The following is a 14972-nucleotide window of genomic DNA, read 5'->3' as shown; positions in this document are numbered from 1 at the left end:
AGGGGGTCCTCAGTAGGGTTCAAACAAAAAAGAGATCCACAATACACAAGCAGCTGTACATGCATTTCGCAGAATACAAACAATAACACATAAAGGCAAACATTACAGTATGTTATATACCTCTCACACACAGACATACCAGTCCCACCCACACCATACACACAAACACACAGGGCTCTCAATTGTCAAAGGTCATATAAGTTTTAACAGCATTAAAAGTGACTCAAACAGTTACATACATTTTGAAGGTATTGCACATGAGCATTTTTAAACATATTGGGGAGGTTATAAAGCGAATACAGGTAGGAAGTAGGCTTTATAATTAAATGAAAGTTCGCCAATTACTTTTCTGGTGCTAGGAACAATAAAGAATGTTTGAGATGTGTGTCTCAAATTATAGGAAGATCTAAAAGGAATTAAATATTGTTTCAAATAGTCAGGATAACTAAAATAAATGCATTTAAAAATAAAAAGTAACCAGTGAAGTTGGGATTGTCTGAGCCGAGGGCCATATTATCAATATTCATGTTAGCATTTAGAATAATGGTGTGTCTTTGAATTAATTTTGTCTATTTTCTTGCCAATAGGGCACATATTTGTTGCCTTTTTGTGTATCGAGCGTGTTTTTTGTTATATTTTTGTGTTATTGTTGTAATTTTGTGTATTTTTTTGTCATTTTGTGCAATTTTGTTGGCATTTTGTGTGTATATGTTGTAGTTTTGAAGTCATTTTGGGGTATGTTACAAAGCAAGAACACCTCTTGTCGCGCTAACTTCCAGGATTTAATCAGTGTGTGCTGGACTACAAAGCTCACTGAAGCTTAATCACTATGGCAATTAATGCTGAACGGCAAACCTGGTTGTAACCAGGTTTTGCTCTGGCTTGGATGTTAGTGAGTCCCAAAGCCCCACCGCCAGACCAATCAGATATCTTAGAAAACAACCTGCCCATTGTTAGAAGATCCTGGTTGTTGCAGATCTGACAGCTGAGTTTTTAAAGAAGATTATTAATTATATTGTAAATGCAATCCTATTATTTACTGATGGCATCCTTTAGGAAAGATATAGATTTATATCTTGATTTGTGCACGGACGGCTGAAGTCATTTATTCATTAATTAATTCATACGCTGGGGCTGACATTATTAGCAGGAACATGCACAATGTGCGCTCATCATAGTGTGTGTGGTAGAGGTCTACCTGAATAGAAACACGTGTGTGCTGTAATAAAGTTTAACTGCAGAGCGCTGTCTGTTTATCATCCAATGGATTAATATCATAAATAATCTCACGCTGTTGCACATTAACAGTGTCAGCAACTTCCTGCCTGAGTTCTCTCATTCCTGCCTTTTCTGTAACAACAGGATTGTTTTTGGTTTGAAATACAGATTTTAATTATTCATCATTTTAAACTTCAGCAACCTGGTCAGTACCAAGTTATGAAGTGGGTCAGATCTGCTGTGCGCTGCACTAACACTGTTACTCTCCACTGTTATCATGGATTTATATTCATTATATTTGTTCTAGATCATAAGCTGTTCCTCCATTCATTGTAAAATGCCCAGTCTGCAGTTCTGTCTAGTGATTGGTCAGACGCTGCAATCTCCACCCCTTTCATGTGCATGCGCATGTTGCGAGGCTGTACTCACTTGGCTTAAATTAGCGTGTTGTGATCATAAGTGATCGACGTTTGCAAGACAGCTCCTGTCTGACAGGAAATGTTTGGTTAGTTAAAGCCAGCTAACAGAGATGAATCTAATCTAGATTTGTAGCATACGGCCTTTGTGTTTAAGTGGTTGTTTAGTGTGTCATTGTTATCATTTGTGTACTTTTGTTGACATTTTGTGCATTTTACTGTCGTTTTCTGTGTTTCTGCAGTTTTGTGTGCTATGTTTGGCTTCATATAACTTCCAACTTAATAATTACAATGATTTTGGGGGCCACACAAAATTAGACCGAGGGCCACCAGTTGCCTATATCTACTCTGGACTAATGGTTAACAAACAGAAAGGGTCATCAGGCTGTCTTATCATGTGTTGCACAGGGTTTCCAGCAGTGACAGAGACCTTTCATCACAGATACAAAGATGCAACAAAGCATCACATACAAAGGCGTTTTTCCTAAACGTCCTAATCTCTGTCTTGCAGTGGGAGAGGTGAATCATTAGGGTTCTATTTGCCTTATCATAGGCCTGGGAGGCCCTTGGTGTTTAATTGAACTAGATGATGAATAGGTATTAGAGCACAGTGGACTAAGAAATGATCTATGTGCAGCAGCACAGGAATAAATAAAGGGGTTACTTAAATGGTCTAATGTTTGTACCTGTAGCACAAAGGGATATTTACATTATGGTTCCCATAAATATGCATAGTTAACCTTGTTTTTTAAAACAATCTTTGATATATATATATATATATATCTATAAAAAACAAACAAACGTGTCAATATTTGAGAGAATCAATTAAATGCTCAAAATCACAATGACTGGGAGTCACTTACACAAATCATATCCCATCATATAACATTTGTAAAAAATATGTCAAATTTGGCCCTTGAGAGCATCCAATTTGGACCCACAAGAGAAAGTAAACATTAATCATTGTGTAAATGACGAGGGATGTCCCCATACAACTTTTTCACTTCCGATATGATACCGATAATGCAGCCCTGCGTATCGGCCGATTATTGATCCGATACAATATCAGCATGAATCATACACACTTTTATTACTTATTTTGTAGTGTGGAATGTTGGAAAAGGCTTGATCAAGTGATGTTACTCAAACAGAGAACAATAGGGTGTTGTTGGAGTGTGAACCACAGTCATCTATGGATAAAAGTGCTGGAGTGGAAAATTTTATCGGAGAGCTTATATCGATAATTTTAGATGCAGTCCGATAAAATCCGATATTCGTTTTATGGCTAATATCGAACCGATATCAATATTGAATCGGGACACCTCTATAAATGACCAAATAATTAATTCAGTTGTAGATATCTCAGTCACTCTGACGATATACATTTAATGAAACTCCACAATACAGTTGTCCTGTGCTTATATTACATGATGGCAGTCATTTTTTTATTATCTCAAACTGTACATTTTTCCAAAATCCTGCATTTTACTGAAATTCTTTCACAGAATTTCTCTAAATGAAATTTAAAAAAATAGTCGCAAAATCACAGGAATTTAAAGTGAAATTCCTCCAGCTGCTAATATCTGTCATTTGTTGCTTGGATATCATCTTTATACATTGGAGTGCAAATTAAGGGAACAAATATGATGAAATAGGAAACAGTAGGAAATATACAATTTTCCAGGATGACACAATGTTTCTCCGACAGGCCACAATTGAGATTCAGGATACATCATTCTACTTATTCTGCTGGCTTGAATCGACATCTACCTATAAAAGCAAGGAATGTCTGTGTGGATGTGCGCGTGTGTGGAGCAAATATCTCTCCGACGGGATGCAAGTTCAACCTAAAACTCAGTCAACGGGTTCCAAATACCCCGTGTGTGTATCTGTTATTTTAGAGTAATTTGGTCATTTCAAAATGTTTATTTTCATTTTATTTCACTTCTGGACGGCCCCGAAACGAAACCTATTCAACTTTGACCTCAGGGTGTGAGGGGGCGCTAGCACACCATCTATATCTATTTCATTGCACAGCTCACTTCCGGTGCGTGCATGAGCTCCCGTGGACTTCTCTTTTCTCTTTTGAGGAAAAATACTTTTTTACTGTTCTTTATTTGGTGATGACATTTCGAAACGTTTATTTTCATGTTAGTTTGACCGTTCGCTATTTAGACCAGACAGACCTCACCCGGAAGTTACTGACGGCAATGGCTGCTGTGTTGAAAGCTGTACATTTATCAGCAGCGCGTGTGAGAGAACCAACGGAGGAGATTTGTGTCCAAGGTAGAGAGTCTCGCACACACACAAACACACACACACACACACACACACACACACACACACACACACACACACACACACACACACACACACACACACACACACACACACACACACACACACACACACACACACACACACACACACACACCGATCAGGTGCGCTTCACTATCGATCACCGTCTACGTGTGTGTGTAACGGACCACCATTTAGTCCGGTTACAGTCTGTGTCACTACACCCATCCATTGGTTAGTAGTGACTGTAGTGTTGAGTCAGATCAGTAAACGGTGCTACATAGTGAAGAGCGCCTGATGATTACTACAGCTTCACTCACAACACACCTGCCACTACACCTAACTACTGAAAATAGATACGTTTAGTGAAAGTTAGGCAGGCGCACACACACTAAACAACAACAAAAAATATGAAAATGACTTAAGATACACTAAACTAAATATTTATACAAAAATTACACAAAAGACAACAGAAATGCAAAAAACTACACTAAAAAGATACAAAATGTCTCCAGAATCACAGTACTTAAGGAAAACAAAAAATAATTATACAAAAAATGCACAAATGACGTAAAACAAAAAACTATAGAATATTTATACAGGAAGTACACAAAACGACAACAGCAATGCAGAAAAATATACAAAAAGGCTCCAAAAACACACAAAATGACTCCAAAAAACATATATTACAGAAAAATACACCAAACGACAACAAAAACATGAAAACTAAATACTTATAATCCCACATGAATGCGTACTTCTGATGGGCACTGTACATTACAGAAAAAAACACCAAACGAAAAAAAAATAAAAATGAGTTAAATAATACACAAAACTAAATATTTATCCAAAAAAATACACAACATTACTCCTGAATCACACTGCAATAGCAACAAAAACAATAATTATACAAAAATACAAACGACTCCAAAAAAACACATTAAAATAAAAAAAACAGCAAACATTTATGCACAAAAAGACAACAGAAAGATAAACAAATACACATGACTCCAAAAAACATACGTTACAGAAAAATACACCATACAATAAAATATAAAAGTGATGATGAAGTCATGCACATGTCCCATAGAATTAAACCAGGAAAATTGCACCCACATTTTGCACCCGCAAATATACTCCTTATGCTCCCAGATAAATACATGCTTCCAACAGGCACTGTACCAGTGTATTAAATGAATGACACCTTCACACACCTTCTCCATCCAACCCAAGCATCAGCCCCATCTGATTAGATCTCCATTAGTGATGGTGAAACTATGCATTTCTTGTCTTCTTCACTATTACACCTTAAAGCTTAAACAGAAAAAGTGAAGCTCAAACAACCCCTACAAAACTACTTTTGCTCAAGTTTTTGGTTGCAGTGCAAACCCTATAATACCAGACCATTAGTAATAATGTTTTGACTGGTTTTTCCACACTAACCATAGCTGACTGAGTAAAAATAGGTCCAGAATTATGCGTGGGCAGGAGGAGGAAGAGGGTTTGCTGTCAGAGGTGACAACCTTCTATTATATAAACAGTGTGTTCAACTGCTTGTCCGTTCCTGAAACTTTTCATATATCTGGCTTTATATCTTACAGAAGAGTTAGTGGCTTTCACTTTTATTTTATAACAATTACTGAGGATAAACCTGCACAAACAAGAGCAGGAAATCAACATAGTACAACTTTGATCTTCCATATTTATATGTTTCTAGAGTCTAAGAAAGTAAATGTTATTGGACGTTTTAGCTCTCTTTCAGCTGCTTTACAATGTTGAGGATTACAGTAGAATTAGAGGGGATTGACTATTGATTCTTCAGAAAGCTGGAGATTTCTTTCAACTGTGTGTCCCAGCATCCTCTGCAGTTTTATCTAATCCACTAATCAATGGCTGAGCTAATGTTCCTTAAAGATGATATCCAGAGTTTTTGAGAGGACGTGTCAATGTCCCGTACTTATCAAACTAATTTCCGCTGCAATCTACCAGAAGCCACGCCTCTACTTTTTTGCACGTGCATCGCGAAACATAATAAAGTCGCATCAGGAAGCATTGATATAGGTCTATGGGTCAGGTAAGAGCCAAAATCATATTTACCTGTTTGTTGTTGTGACGCGCGGCCTTGTTTCCATGCACAGTTCTACATTCACTTTGATTGACAGTCTCAAAAACAGGAAAACGAAGCCTATTGGCTGGATGCACTCTGCGATTGTTTCCATTTGTATAGGGGTCTATGGGATGAAGGAGGGACTTATAGACATACAGTAGTATATACAGTAGTCCCTCGTTCATCGTGGGGGTTACATTCTAAAAATAACACGCAATAGGCGAAATCCGCGAAGGAGTCAGCTTTATTTTTTATTATTATTATTATACATGTTTTAAGGCTTTAAAACCCCTCACGACACACTTTATACACTTTTCAGGAATTAACATTTCTCTCTTGTTTAAACACTCTCAAAGTAAAACCTTTGTAGATTTTAAAACATAAACATGTTTTCAAACAAACAGCACTTCAGAGTCACACTGTGAGTGATCAGACATTGATGCCAAACACATTCAGAGTCTTTGTTGACGATGACGTCAGGCCGTCAACACGGACACCGGTCTGTTCATCCATTCAACCATGGAGTAGAAGCTGTGTGTGACCACCTGGAGCTGTATGACACGCCCTTTATAACCAGGACAGGACGAGGAAGGATTTGGCGTAGAGGAGAATCAGCAGGGAGTTGGTAGTAGCAGGTAAAAGTTCTCTCTGTAGTTTTCATTTTTGAAAGTCAACACTGAGCTAGGATAGCATTAGCCGCTAATCACACCGGCTTTTTTCACTGGTGGTTTATGTTTGTGAGAGAAGAAAAAGGAGCGCAGCTTCTCGCTTCAGCAGGCAGTGAAACTCACCAAGTGTGATGTGTCACTGGTGGGTGAACGCAGCATTAGCCAATCAGAACACAATGCTTGTTCATACACTGTAAAAAAAAAATGCATCCAAAATTGCACTGTAAAAAAAAAAAAATCAGCAAAACACCGAGGCTGTGAAAGGTGAACCGCGTTATAGCAAGGGACTACTGTACATGAATGACCACCGGCAGTAGACAATAGTAAAAGACTAGTTAGATATTTTTTGCATTTAAAAAAATTATCTTACATAAACATAGATTTCTCAGAAACTCAGAATATCAGCTTTAATGTGTTCAACTCTTAATATTAACACTTAGTAGTAATACAAATAAAGAGGGGTGGAACAATAGAGTGAGTTCACGATACGTTAACTTACGAGATGTTGGGTTCACGAGATCGATACCATACAAGATTTTACTTTGAAAAAGAACAGACAAAAAAAAATGTTTTCATTATTTATTTATCTATTATTATTAATATCAAATTATTTAAAGTTTCAAGCTAAATGTAAAATAAATAATACACAGTAAAAAAACAAAACAATGGGCTATATGCACAGTGAGACGTGACGTATAAGACCGATGAAGTATTTCCTGTTAACGCTGTCGGACAGTCAAAACAGTGCAGAAGTGAGCCGTCACACTTTTGAAACGTGTTTTTCACAGTTTTATTTTATTGTCCTCGTTTGTGTGGTTGTGTTTCTACACAATCATCAAGATACCACTGTTGCGTTCCTAGGTGTACAGCTTCAGCAAGATGTAGTTCTGCTTTGAGTTTTTTTACTTTCCCACAAGAGGATGAGCTGCAAAAAAGTGGATCATTAACATCCGGAGAGAAAAACCCTAACCCTGACATGAAGGAGCGATCAAATGCACTAGGGCGTCGCGTGGGTGGAGCTGTCCTCTGTTCTTTCAATGAAATAATTATTCCCTTCCTGCACCTTGTCCTGGTGTTTGGGGGCGAAGAGAGTGACTAGACTTTCCCTCTGAAGACCCTGAGGATGAAATGGATGTACCATGTCCTGACCATGACTACTGCTCATCTGCTGAGCCGGTGTCCAGGTGGAGTAATGTATAAGATGTCCGCTGCTATTTACTGCTGTTGTTGAGTTGCGTGAGATTACTATGAAAACTATAGTCATTTGTCATAATACAGTATGGTTAGGAACCGGAAGTTCTTTCATGGTCTTCACTCAAACGCGGAAGTGAAGCGTGCATACATATGGCCCATGGGACTTTTCCTTTTTGAAGTGCAAAACCTTAAAGTTTTACTGTAGCTACTAAGAATGACTCGTTTTTTTTTTCCTACCAAAAGATTGAAGGTGCCGTAACAAATGATTTGAAACCCCTAAATTCAAATATTCATCTATATAGATAGTCATTACAGTAGCTACTGAGAAAAAGAAAAACACTTATCGTGTACATTGTTCCAAAACTGTTGCAGTGGGCGGCAAAAAGATGAGAAAAGTAAATGCAATTGTGAATTGAATTTAAAAAAAACACACACGCATACAATACATCTGTTGACAGTGCAGTGAGCCTGTTGCTATGGGCAACCTGCATCCACTTCAACCACTACTAGGTGAGAGAGTGATGAAGAAAATAACAATCTTCAAAAATATAAATCCCTCCAGCCTTTAAGTTTCAAGTCTTTTTTTAATACTTTAGTAATCCTGTCGACAGAAAACATGTGTACTCGTTCTTTAATGGGTTTTTTGACCAGTACAAAGGTATTCCAGGTATCAACAGATGTCATCGGTTTATAGGTTGTTTTTTGTGTTTGTGTTTCTGGCTCTTGACTTTAAATCAATATTTTGCATTTGTTTGCTTTAAATAGCGTATTAAAATAGGACCTTGCTTTCCAAGTCTCAAGACAGCAACAATTGCACGAACAAGTGTTGTGCTTAGCAGTAAAGCTTTCTTTTCTTTTTAGCAGTAAAGCTTTCTTTTCTTTTCAGCAGTAAAGCTTTCTTTTTCTTTTTAGCAGTAAAGCTTTCTTTTCTTTTCAGCAGTAAAGCTTTCTTTTCTTTTTAGCAGTAAAGCTTTCTTTTCTTTTTAGCAGTAAAGCTTTCTTTTTCTTTTTAGCAGTAAAGCTTTCTTTTCTTTTTAGCAGTAAAGCTTTCTTTTCTTTTTAGCAGTAAAGCTTTCTTTTTCTTTTTAGCAGTAAAGCTTTCTTTTTCTTTTCAGCAGTAAAGCTTTCTTTTTCTTTTTAGCAGTAAAGCTTTCTTTTCTTTTTAGCAGTAAATCTTTTTGAGCATTCTCTTGTCTCAGTTCAAGTTGTTGGGCCATTCCCATTGCCAGCCTAAGGCACGCTTTACACTGTGTAAACGGAATACACACAAGCCCTAAATAAGCACAAATGAATGCATGCACACACAAACACCTTGCCAACAAGCTGCATGACTTGCTCAGCAGTAGGCAGCACTTATGCAACACGTGAGGCTTCTGTGCTCAGAGGGTTGTAACACTAGCATTAAACAAAGCTGTGGTATTCCTTCTGTTAGGGTGGGGCAAACCTGTGTAGGACTAACTTAAAGCAAGGGGCCCCCATAACGTCATGAAACCCAATGTTTACCAGCAGTAACACATTTTCTTTTCCAAGTACCTGAGTAAATATTACAAGAGATGACAGAACATGATGTTCATGGGCCATATGATGAATTTCCTGCACACTGTTACATTGTGTAGCTACAAAAGCTAAATTTCATCTCTAGTCCCTGGGCAGAAGCAAAGTTACAGCAAAGCCAGGTGACAGCAGGTAACAGTGTGCAGGTAATTCAACTCATCAAATGGCCCATAAACATCATACAGTAAAACATTTTATGAGATAAGTTGCAGACTTAAAATATTTGTTGTCTCTTATAACTTTTAATCAGACACTTGAAAAAGAAAATGTGTTAGATTTCAACTTTATTCTTTTACCCAAAATTGTTGTCTCCATCAAAGTTGGCCCTAATCCACTTCCGTAGACAAATAATGAAAGAAATAAATGCATCAATAAATGGTAAATCTTTCAAATAGAGTAAAAAAATTCAAATACATTATTCCAGTAATACTGTATATAAATGTGTGATTAAACTTACCTTTTTCAATTTTATTCACAATTCCAGAGTCTCGTATAATTCTAATAAATTCATTTATCATCCTTATGAACAATGCTCCCATTAAAGCCTTTACATTAATAACTAATCAACAATAAAATTGATAATGTTGTCGTGGTCCTCTAATCCACAAATGATTGCTCTAAACAAATATGTGTTGGGAAGCGGGCACGTTGTGGAGCTGATCAGCTGTGTGCCGTGGTGCGCGCCTCGGCTGCTGCTGCTCAGTAAATGAAACTGACAAAGTCAGAGTGATTAAACTATTTTAACACTGTGTAAAACGTAAAGCCACAGTTTGATCCACTACAAGAGTAAATAATAAGTGAGATGATGATGATGATGATAATGATGACGACTAATGTGCGCTGATCATTTCTGAATGCAGGAATGTAAAAAGTTAATAAAATCAGGCACACAAACAAACGTTAATCTTGCGTTAATATGAGGGGACAAAACAGATTTTAACTGTGTGAAAAATGTGTCCGTTCTTCACACTGCAGTAATCTGATCAATAATCTGATCAAATCAACCTGTGACATTGTTTATCAATGAAGGCGTTTCAAAGTAAAAGTGAACTTTATCATTTTCATAAATTTCAATGACATTTACAAGCCTTGGGAAAACTCTGCTTCTTTGCTTCAGACCTCCTTCATTGACTGACTACTCGCTTTTGGTCAATTTACATGCGGTGGGCGTGTCAGGAACCTGGACCGGAGAATACGCGCAGGTTAGACGCGTGTAAAAAAGCGCTTAAGTGCAGACGGGAGAATAGGGCCCTTAAAAGACCCAAAGCTAAATCTACTTTTCTGTGCTTTAAACATCATAAAGTGTTATTAGGGCTTCATACACATGCCCAAAGTGTTTTTTTCTTTGATTCCCTCAATCGTTAGTTAGAGGGTGATTTGCTCCTTTCTTAATGCAGGGTGAGCCCAAACACCTCGCACTAATTTGATGACGCGTTCCCACTTTGATGACGAATTTGACGCAGCACTGAGCTGGAGAAACCGCGCCTCCAGGAAGCTCTCTGCCTTGATTGACATGTAAACAGACACGCCCACGAAGGTGAGCATATCAGCGTCCTTCGCGCAGTGCTATGTATGTATTTTCTACAGTCTATGTATGTACCGGTGAACGCCCCGCCCCCACGCTCTGTCTTGGGTTTATAAAGCAGCGTGAGCTCAGCTACAGAGTGGGTGGGAGGAGCGCGGGCCGTCTTCTGGCCCTACGTCACCGTGAGGGGAGGAGGAAGTCAGTGTCCATGACATGACATGGAACCTTTAAAGAGCAACTAAACCCTTGCTTTCTTCTGACCTGCCACTAGGGGAGAAATGTAAAAAAACCTTGAAAAAAGCCGGGGCTCCTGGAGCAGTTAAGACATGCCTAGTCTATGCTATAAAATCTTTGATGCTATGTTAACTAGCTACTCATTACTCAGTATACCGCTCTATTCACTCTTCTCTCAATCCAACCTACTCACCACAGATTGTAGAGCCCACAGGTGATACTGTAGTTTTTATAGGAGGGGCGGAGCAAACAGTGTCAAAGACATCACAGAAGGTTCTCAGCCAATGGCAAAATTCAACTGTAATAGCCTGGTTTCAACCCATAGAGGGCAGTCACTCTGACATTTTACAACAAAATACACCAAATTGAAATACCAGGATCAATCAACAACACAACTTAACACAAAAATACATTTGTTTTCAGCAGAAAAAAGGTTTTGGGGTTTAGTTACTCTTTAAACATCAATCCATCAGAACAACTTGAACCATTTCAGCATTTTGAGTTAAAAAAGAAAGAAAAAGCTCCTCTGATGGAGCGGACCACACAGGTAACCCTTTGTTCCCTACACACTGCCCCCTGGTAATGTCAGATCCATCCTCCCTCTCCTGAGAGGCAGTAGCACTTCCCTGTTTGCTCTGTGTGTTTGCCACTGGATGTGATCCCTTCATTCTGAATGGGTAAACACGTTTCTATCCACATCAGTTACATTTGAACCACGGTTGAACACTTGCCATCACTACATCTTTGTCATTATTCGGCTCAATATCTTTCTAGGTTTGGCCTGCCTGTGTAGGCCAGTGATGGTGGGGAGATGACTGCCAAGAATCAACAACAAAACAAGAACCTTATGCATGACTGCTCCATCCAGACACTTTACAAACTCGTATTACATCTGCTTTGACACTTTGCATCTCAGGTGTCAACCTTGTCTCTGTGTTATTACCTCATGACACACAGATAACACTTTAGTTTGTCAAAGAAAATCATTTCTGTACACGATATTGTTAAATTTGTGTCTCATTTGTTTGGCCATCTCACCTCACTCTCCTTGTGCTCATACTTGCTGGCGTTTTTGCCTTGGCTCTTCCTCCTCAGCTTCTTCATTTCTGACTGTGACCTCTCCAGAGAGTCTTGTTTCATCTTGTGCTCCATCTGGTATCTCTTAAACGTAGCCTATAAACCAGAGAGATGATGAACACCAGTGCTAAAATATCTCCAATTAGGTGAATGTCAAAATGCATTCCTTCCAGAAATTAGTTTTAAGTAACTTTTTTGGGCATGAACATCCATGTGTGGGAAGTAGAGACATGATCCCCAGTGGCATTAGGATAGTACTGATGATTAATACAAATATATCAGAACATTGTAGAACATTGTTCAAGTAAAAATAAGTAATATTCAGTTGAACTAGGGTCAATATAAACCAGCAACGGGGGTTGTCCGTATGGCAACCGTACAAATAGACACTTATTTTAATAATACACTTAACGTCCACACAATAAATCACCAAAAAATAATAATTCCACTGCACACACAGGGACTACCTACTGTCATGTATTTGACATCCATTTCAGTCTTTCTCTCCACCTCGGTCACTATCTCCCTGTGGAACTTTTTAAACTACAGGTAAAGAGAGGAGAAAAGAGAAGAAAAAATAAAAAAAGAGGGGGAGGAAAACACAAGAGTGATTATGAGCTTGATGGGAGGATGGTGCGATGCAGCATTTTAAATATACATATATGAGTTGTTTAGTGTGCATTGGTGAGTGTGTGCGGGGGTGAGAGCCAAGTCCAAGGTTATGAATGAGTCAGACACAAAGCGTGGGAATACCCACAGTCCTCTCTCTCGCTCTCTTTCACCACAGCTCTCCTTCATTGGTGTGAAGGTTTCTAATGGTTTTCTGCCGTGTAATACCAGTTAAACATCTGTACCTGCATACGGTGGATCACCAAGCCTCTCGTTGCACTCAAGCAGCCGAGAAACATCCGTCATAATGTTCCAGCTCACTAAAGGGGTTTCTCCATTAATGACACATCCAATCCACAGTCTATTTGCAACTTAATCCACCTACAGATGCTGTCAGCAACATCGTCTCAGGAGGACCCAGCAACTTTTCTGCCTTTGAGTTCATCTTTACTGGGTTATATATATACTGTACTAACTTCTTGTTTATCTCTGTGCAGCAACAATTAGAGTTAGGGCTGAACGATTTTGGAAACTAATTGCAAATCTTATCCCCTCAATATTGCAATTGCAATTTAATCTGCAATTATTTTTTCAAGGTCCTCTTCTTATGTAGTTTTCAACAAACATAATCAATAAATCAATGCAATGTGTTCTAATAAGCAATATCAGATGTACATAATTTATTATTTCTTATAGGCTAGGCTTATGTTAAGATAAGGGGAAAATGAAGAATGAATTAATATTAAAGACAGTTTATTTATCTACTTTAATTACAGTTGTAAACTTAAATACTTTGACTTGCAGTTTCGTAAGTATTCACCACGACAACGTAAAAAAAAATCTGCCAAACAGAATTAAAAACTAAAGTTCAGGAAATTAAGGAGGACAAATATGTGCTTAAACAAAGTCCCAATAAACACAAAATAAACATGTGTATGTTCTTATTAAACCCTAAAACTTTTTGAACACAAATAATAATAATATTACATTCACTCAATAACAGCAGCACACAGCACACTAAACTTATTGATGACATCAACAGATAGCAGTGGCTGCCGGGAAGCAAATTTAGGGTTGGGGAGGCCTGCAGGGTACCCGCCGGCACAGAGTGGGGATTAGGTTCTGATCGACGGACCGTGCACGGAGCGCAGCATCTTTTTTATAGCCAAAAAAGTTCCACACAACCGCTGTGCTGGTCCTCTTTGGTTCTAGACTTTGTGCAGTGTTGGCGTCAGTCGAGCCTGAGCCCGTTGTGCAACAGATTAAAGCAGCGTTTACATCTCCACCGCCTGCTTTGCTTTGCGCTGCTCCGCTCACAAGTCACGTGGCCAGAACTTTTTTCATTTATTTTTTTTTAATTGCAGCCTTTGCGGTTAGGAAATCCTGTTCTATCATATCGCGATACAATCGCAAATGTATTTAACTGTTCAGCCATAATTAGAGGTGATATGAGCGTCTGACGGTGGCTAAACTCTGTGTGGCATGGGTGGATGGACACAAATGTCGTAATAAGATGGCAATTAATTAATTTAAAGACAAGAACACTCAGAGAGTGCAAAGTAAGGGTGTATATGGGTGATTATTGTATTGATCGCCAAATATCCTCTTTGCCAGATATTCAAATAATAACCATATACAGTAGTAGGTCCATATGTATGGGGACCCTCTTTTAAATGAAAAAAAAATTGTGATGAAATGCACGATCCAGATTCGAACTGAGTCAAACTTGATGGAGTAATTGAAGAACAAACCTGAAAAAAACTGAGTCCAATTTTATAAATATATGTGAGTTAAAAATTTTGGCTATAATAACAGATAGGGATTTTATTCCATTTTTTAAAAAGACCCAGAATCAGTATATATATTGTATATACATAAATATATAAACAGAATATACAGTTCAAAAAGAACTATATATATATATATATATATATATATATATATATATATACATACATATACTGTTTATACAGTATATAGATAGATATAGATCCAAAATTCAATGGAATCTTCCATTGCTAAAACTGTTAAAATTTTGTAAAAACCTGTTAAGTGCTTTTGTAATCTTGCCA

At 38.0% G+C, this 14972-nt stretch overlaps 1 protein-coding gene across 1 annotated transcript in view; it reads right to left on the bottom strand.

The window, feature by feature from the left end:
• Nucleotides 1-14972, bottom strand: part of LOC114467978 (brain-specific angiogenesis inhibitor 1-associated protein 2-like protein 1) — a 72766-nt gene that overhangs the window by 29723 nt on the left and 28071 nt on the right. The window contains exons 5-6 of the mRNA XM_028454547.1: nucleotides 12763-12834; nucleotides 12253-12387 (exon numbers count right to left, since the gene is read on the bottom strand). Coding sequence (XP_028310348.1) covers nucleotides 12253-12387; nucleotides 12763-12834 — 207 coding nt within the window. The remainder of the gene's footprint in view (nucleotides 1-12252; nucleotides 12388-12762; nucleotides 12835-14972) is intronic.

The sequence above is a fragment of the Gouania willdenowi genome, chromosome 8 (assembly GCF_900634775.1).
Source record: "Gouania willdenowi chromosome 8, fGouWil2.1, whole genome shotgun sequence".
Taxonomy (NCBI): Eukaryota; Metazoa; Chordata; class Actinopteri; order Blenniiformes; family Gobiesocidae; genus Gouania; species Gouania willdenowi.
Note: the sequence above shows the minus strand (reverse complement) of the source record. Positions and strands in the feature narration are given on the sequence as shown.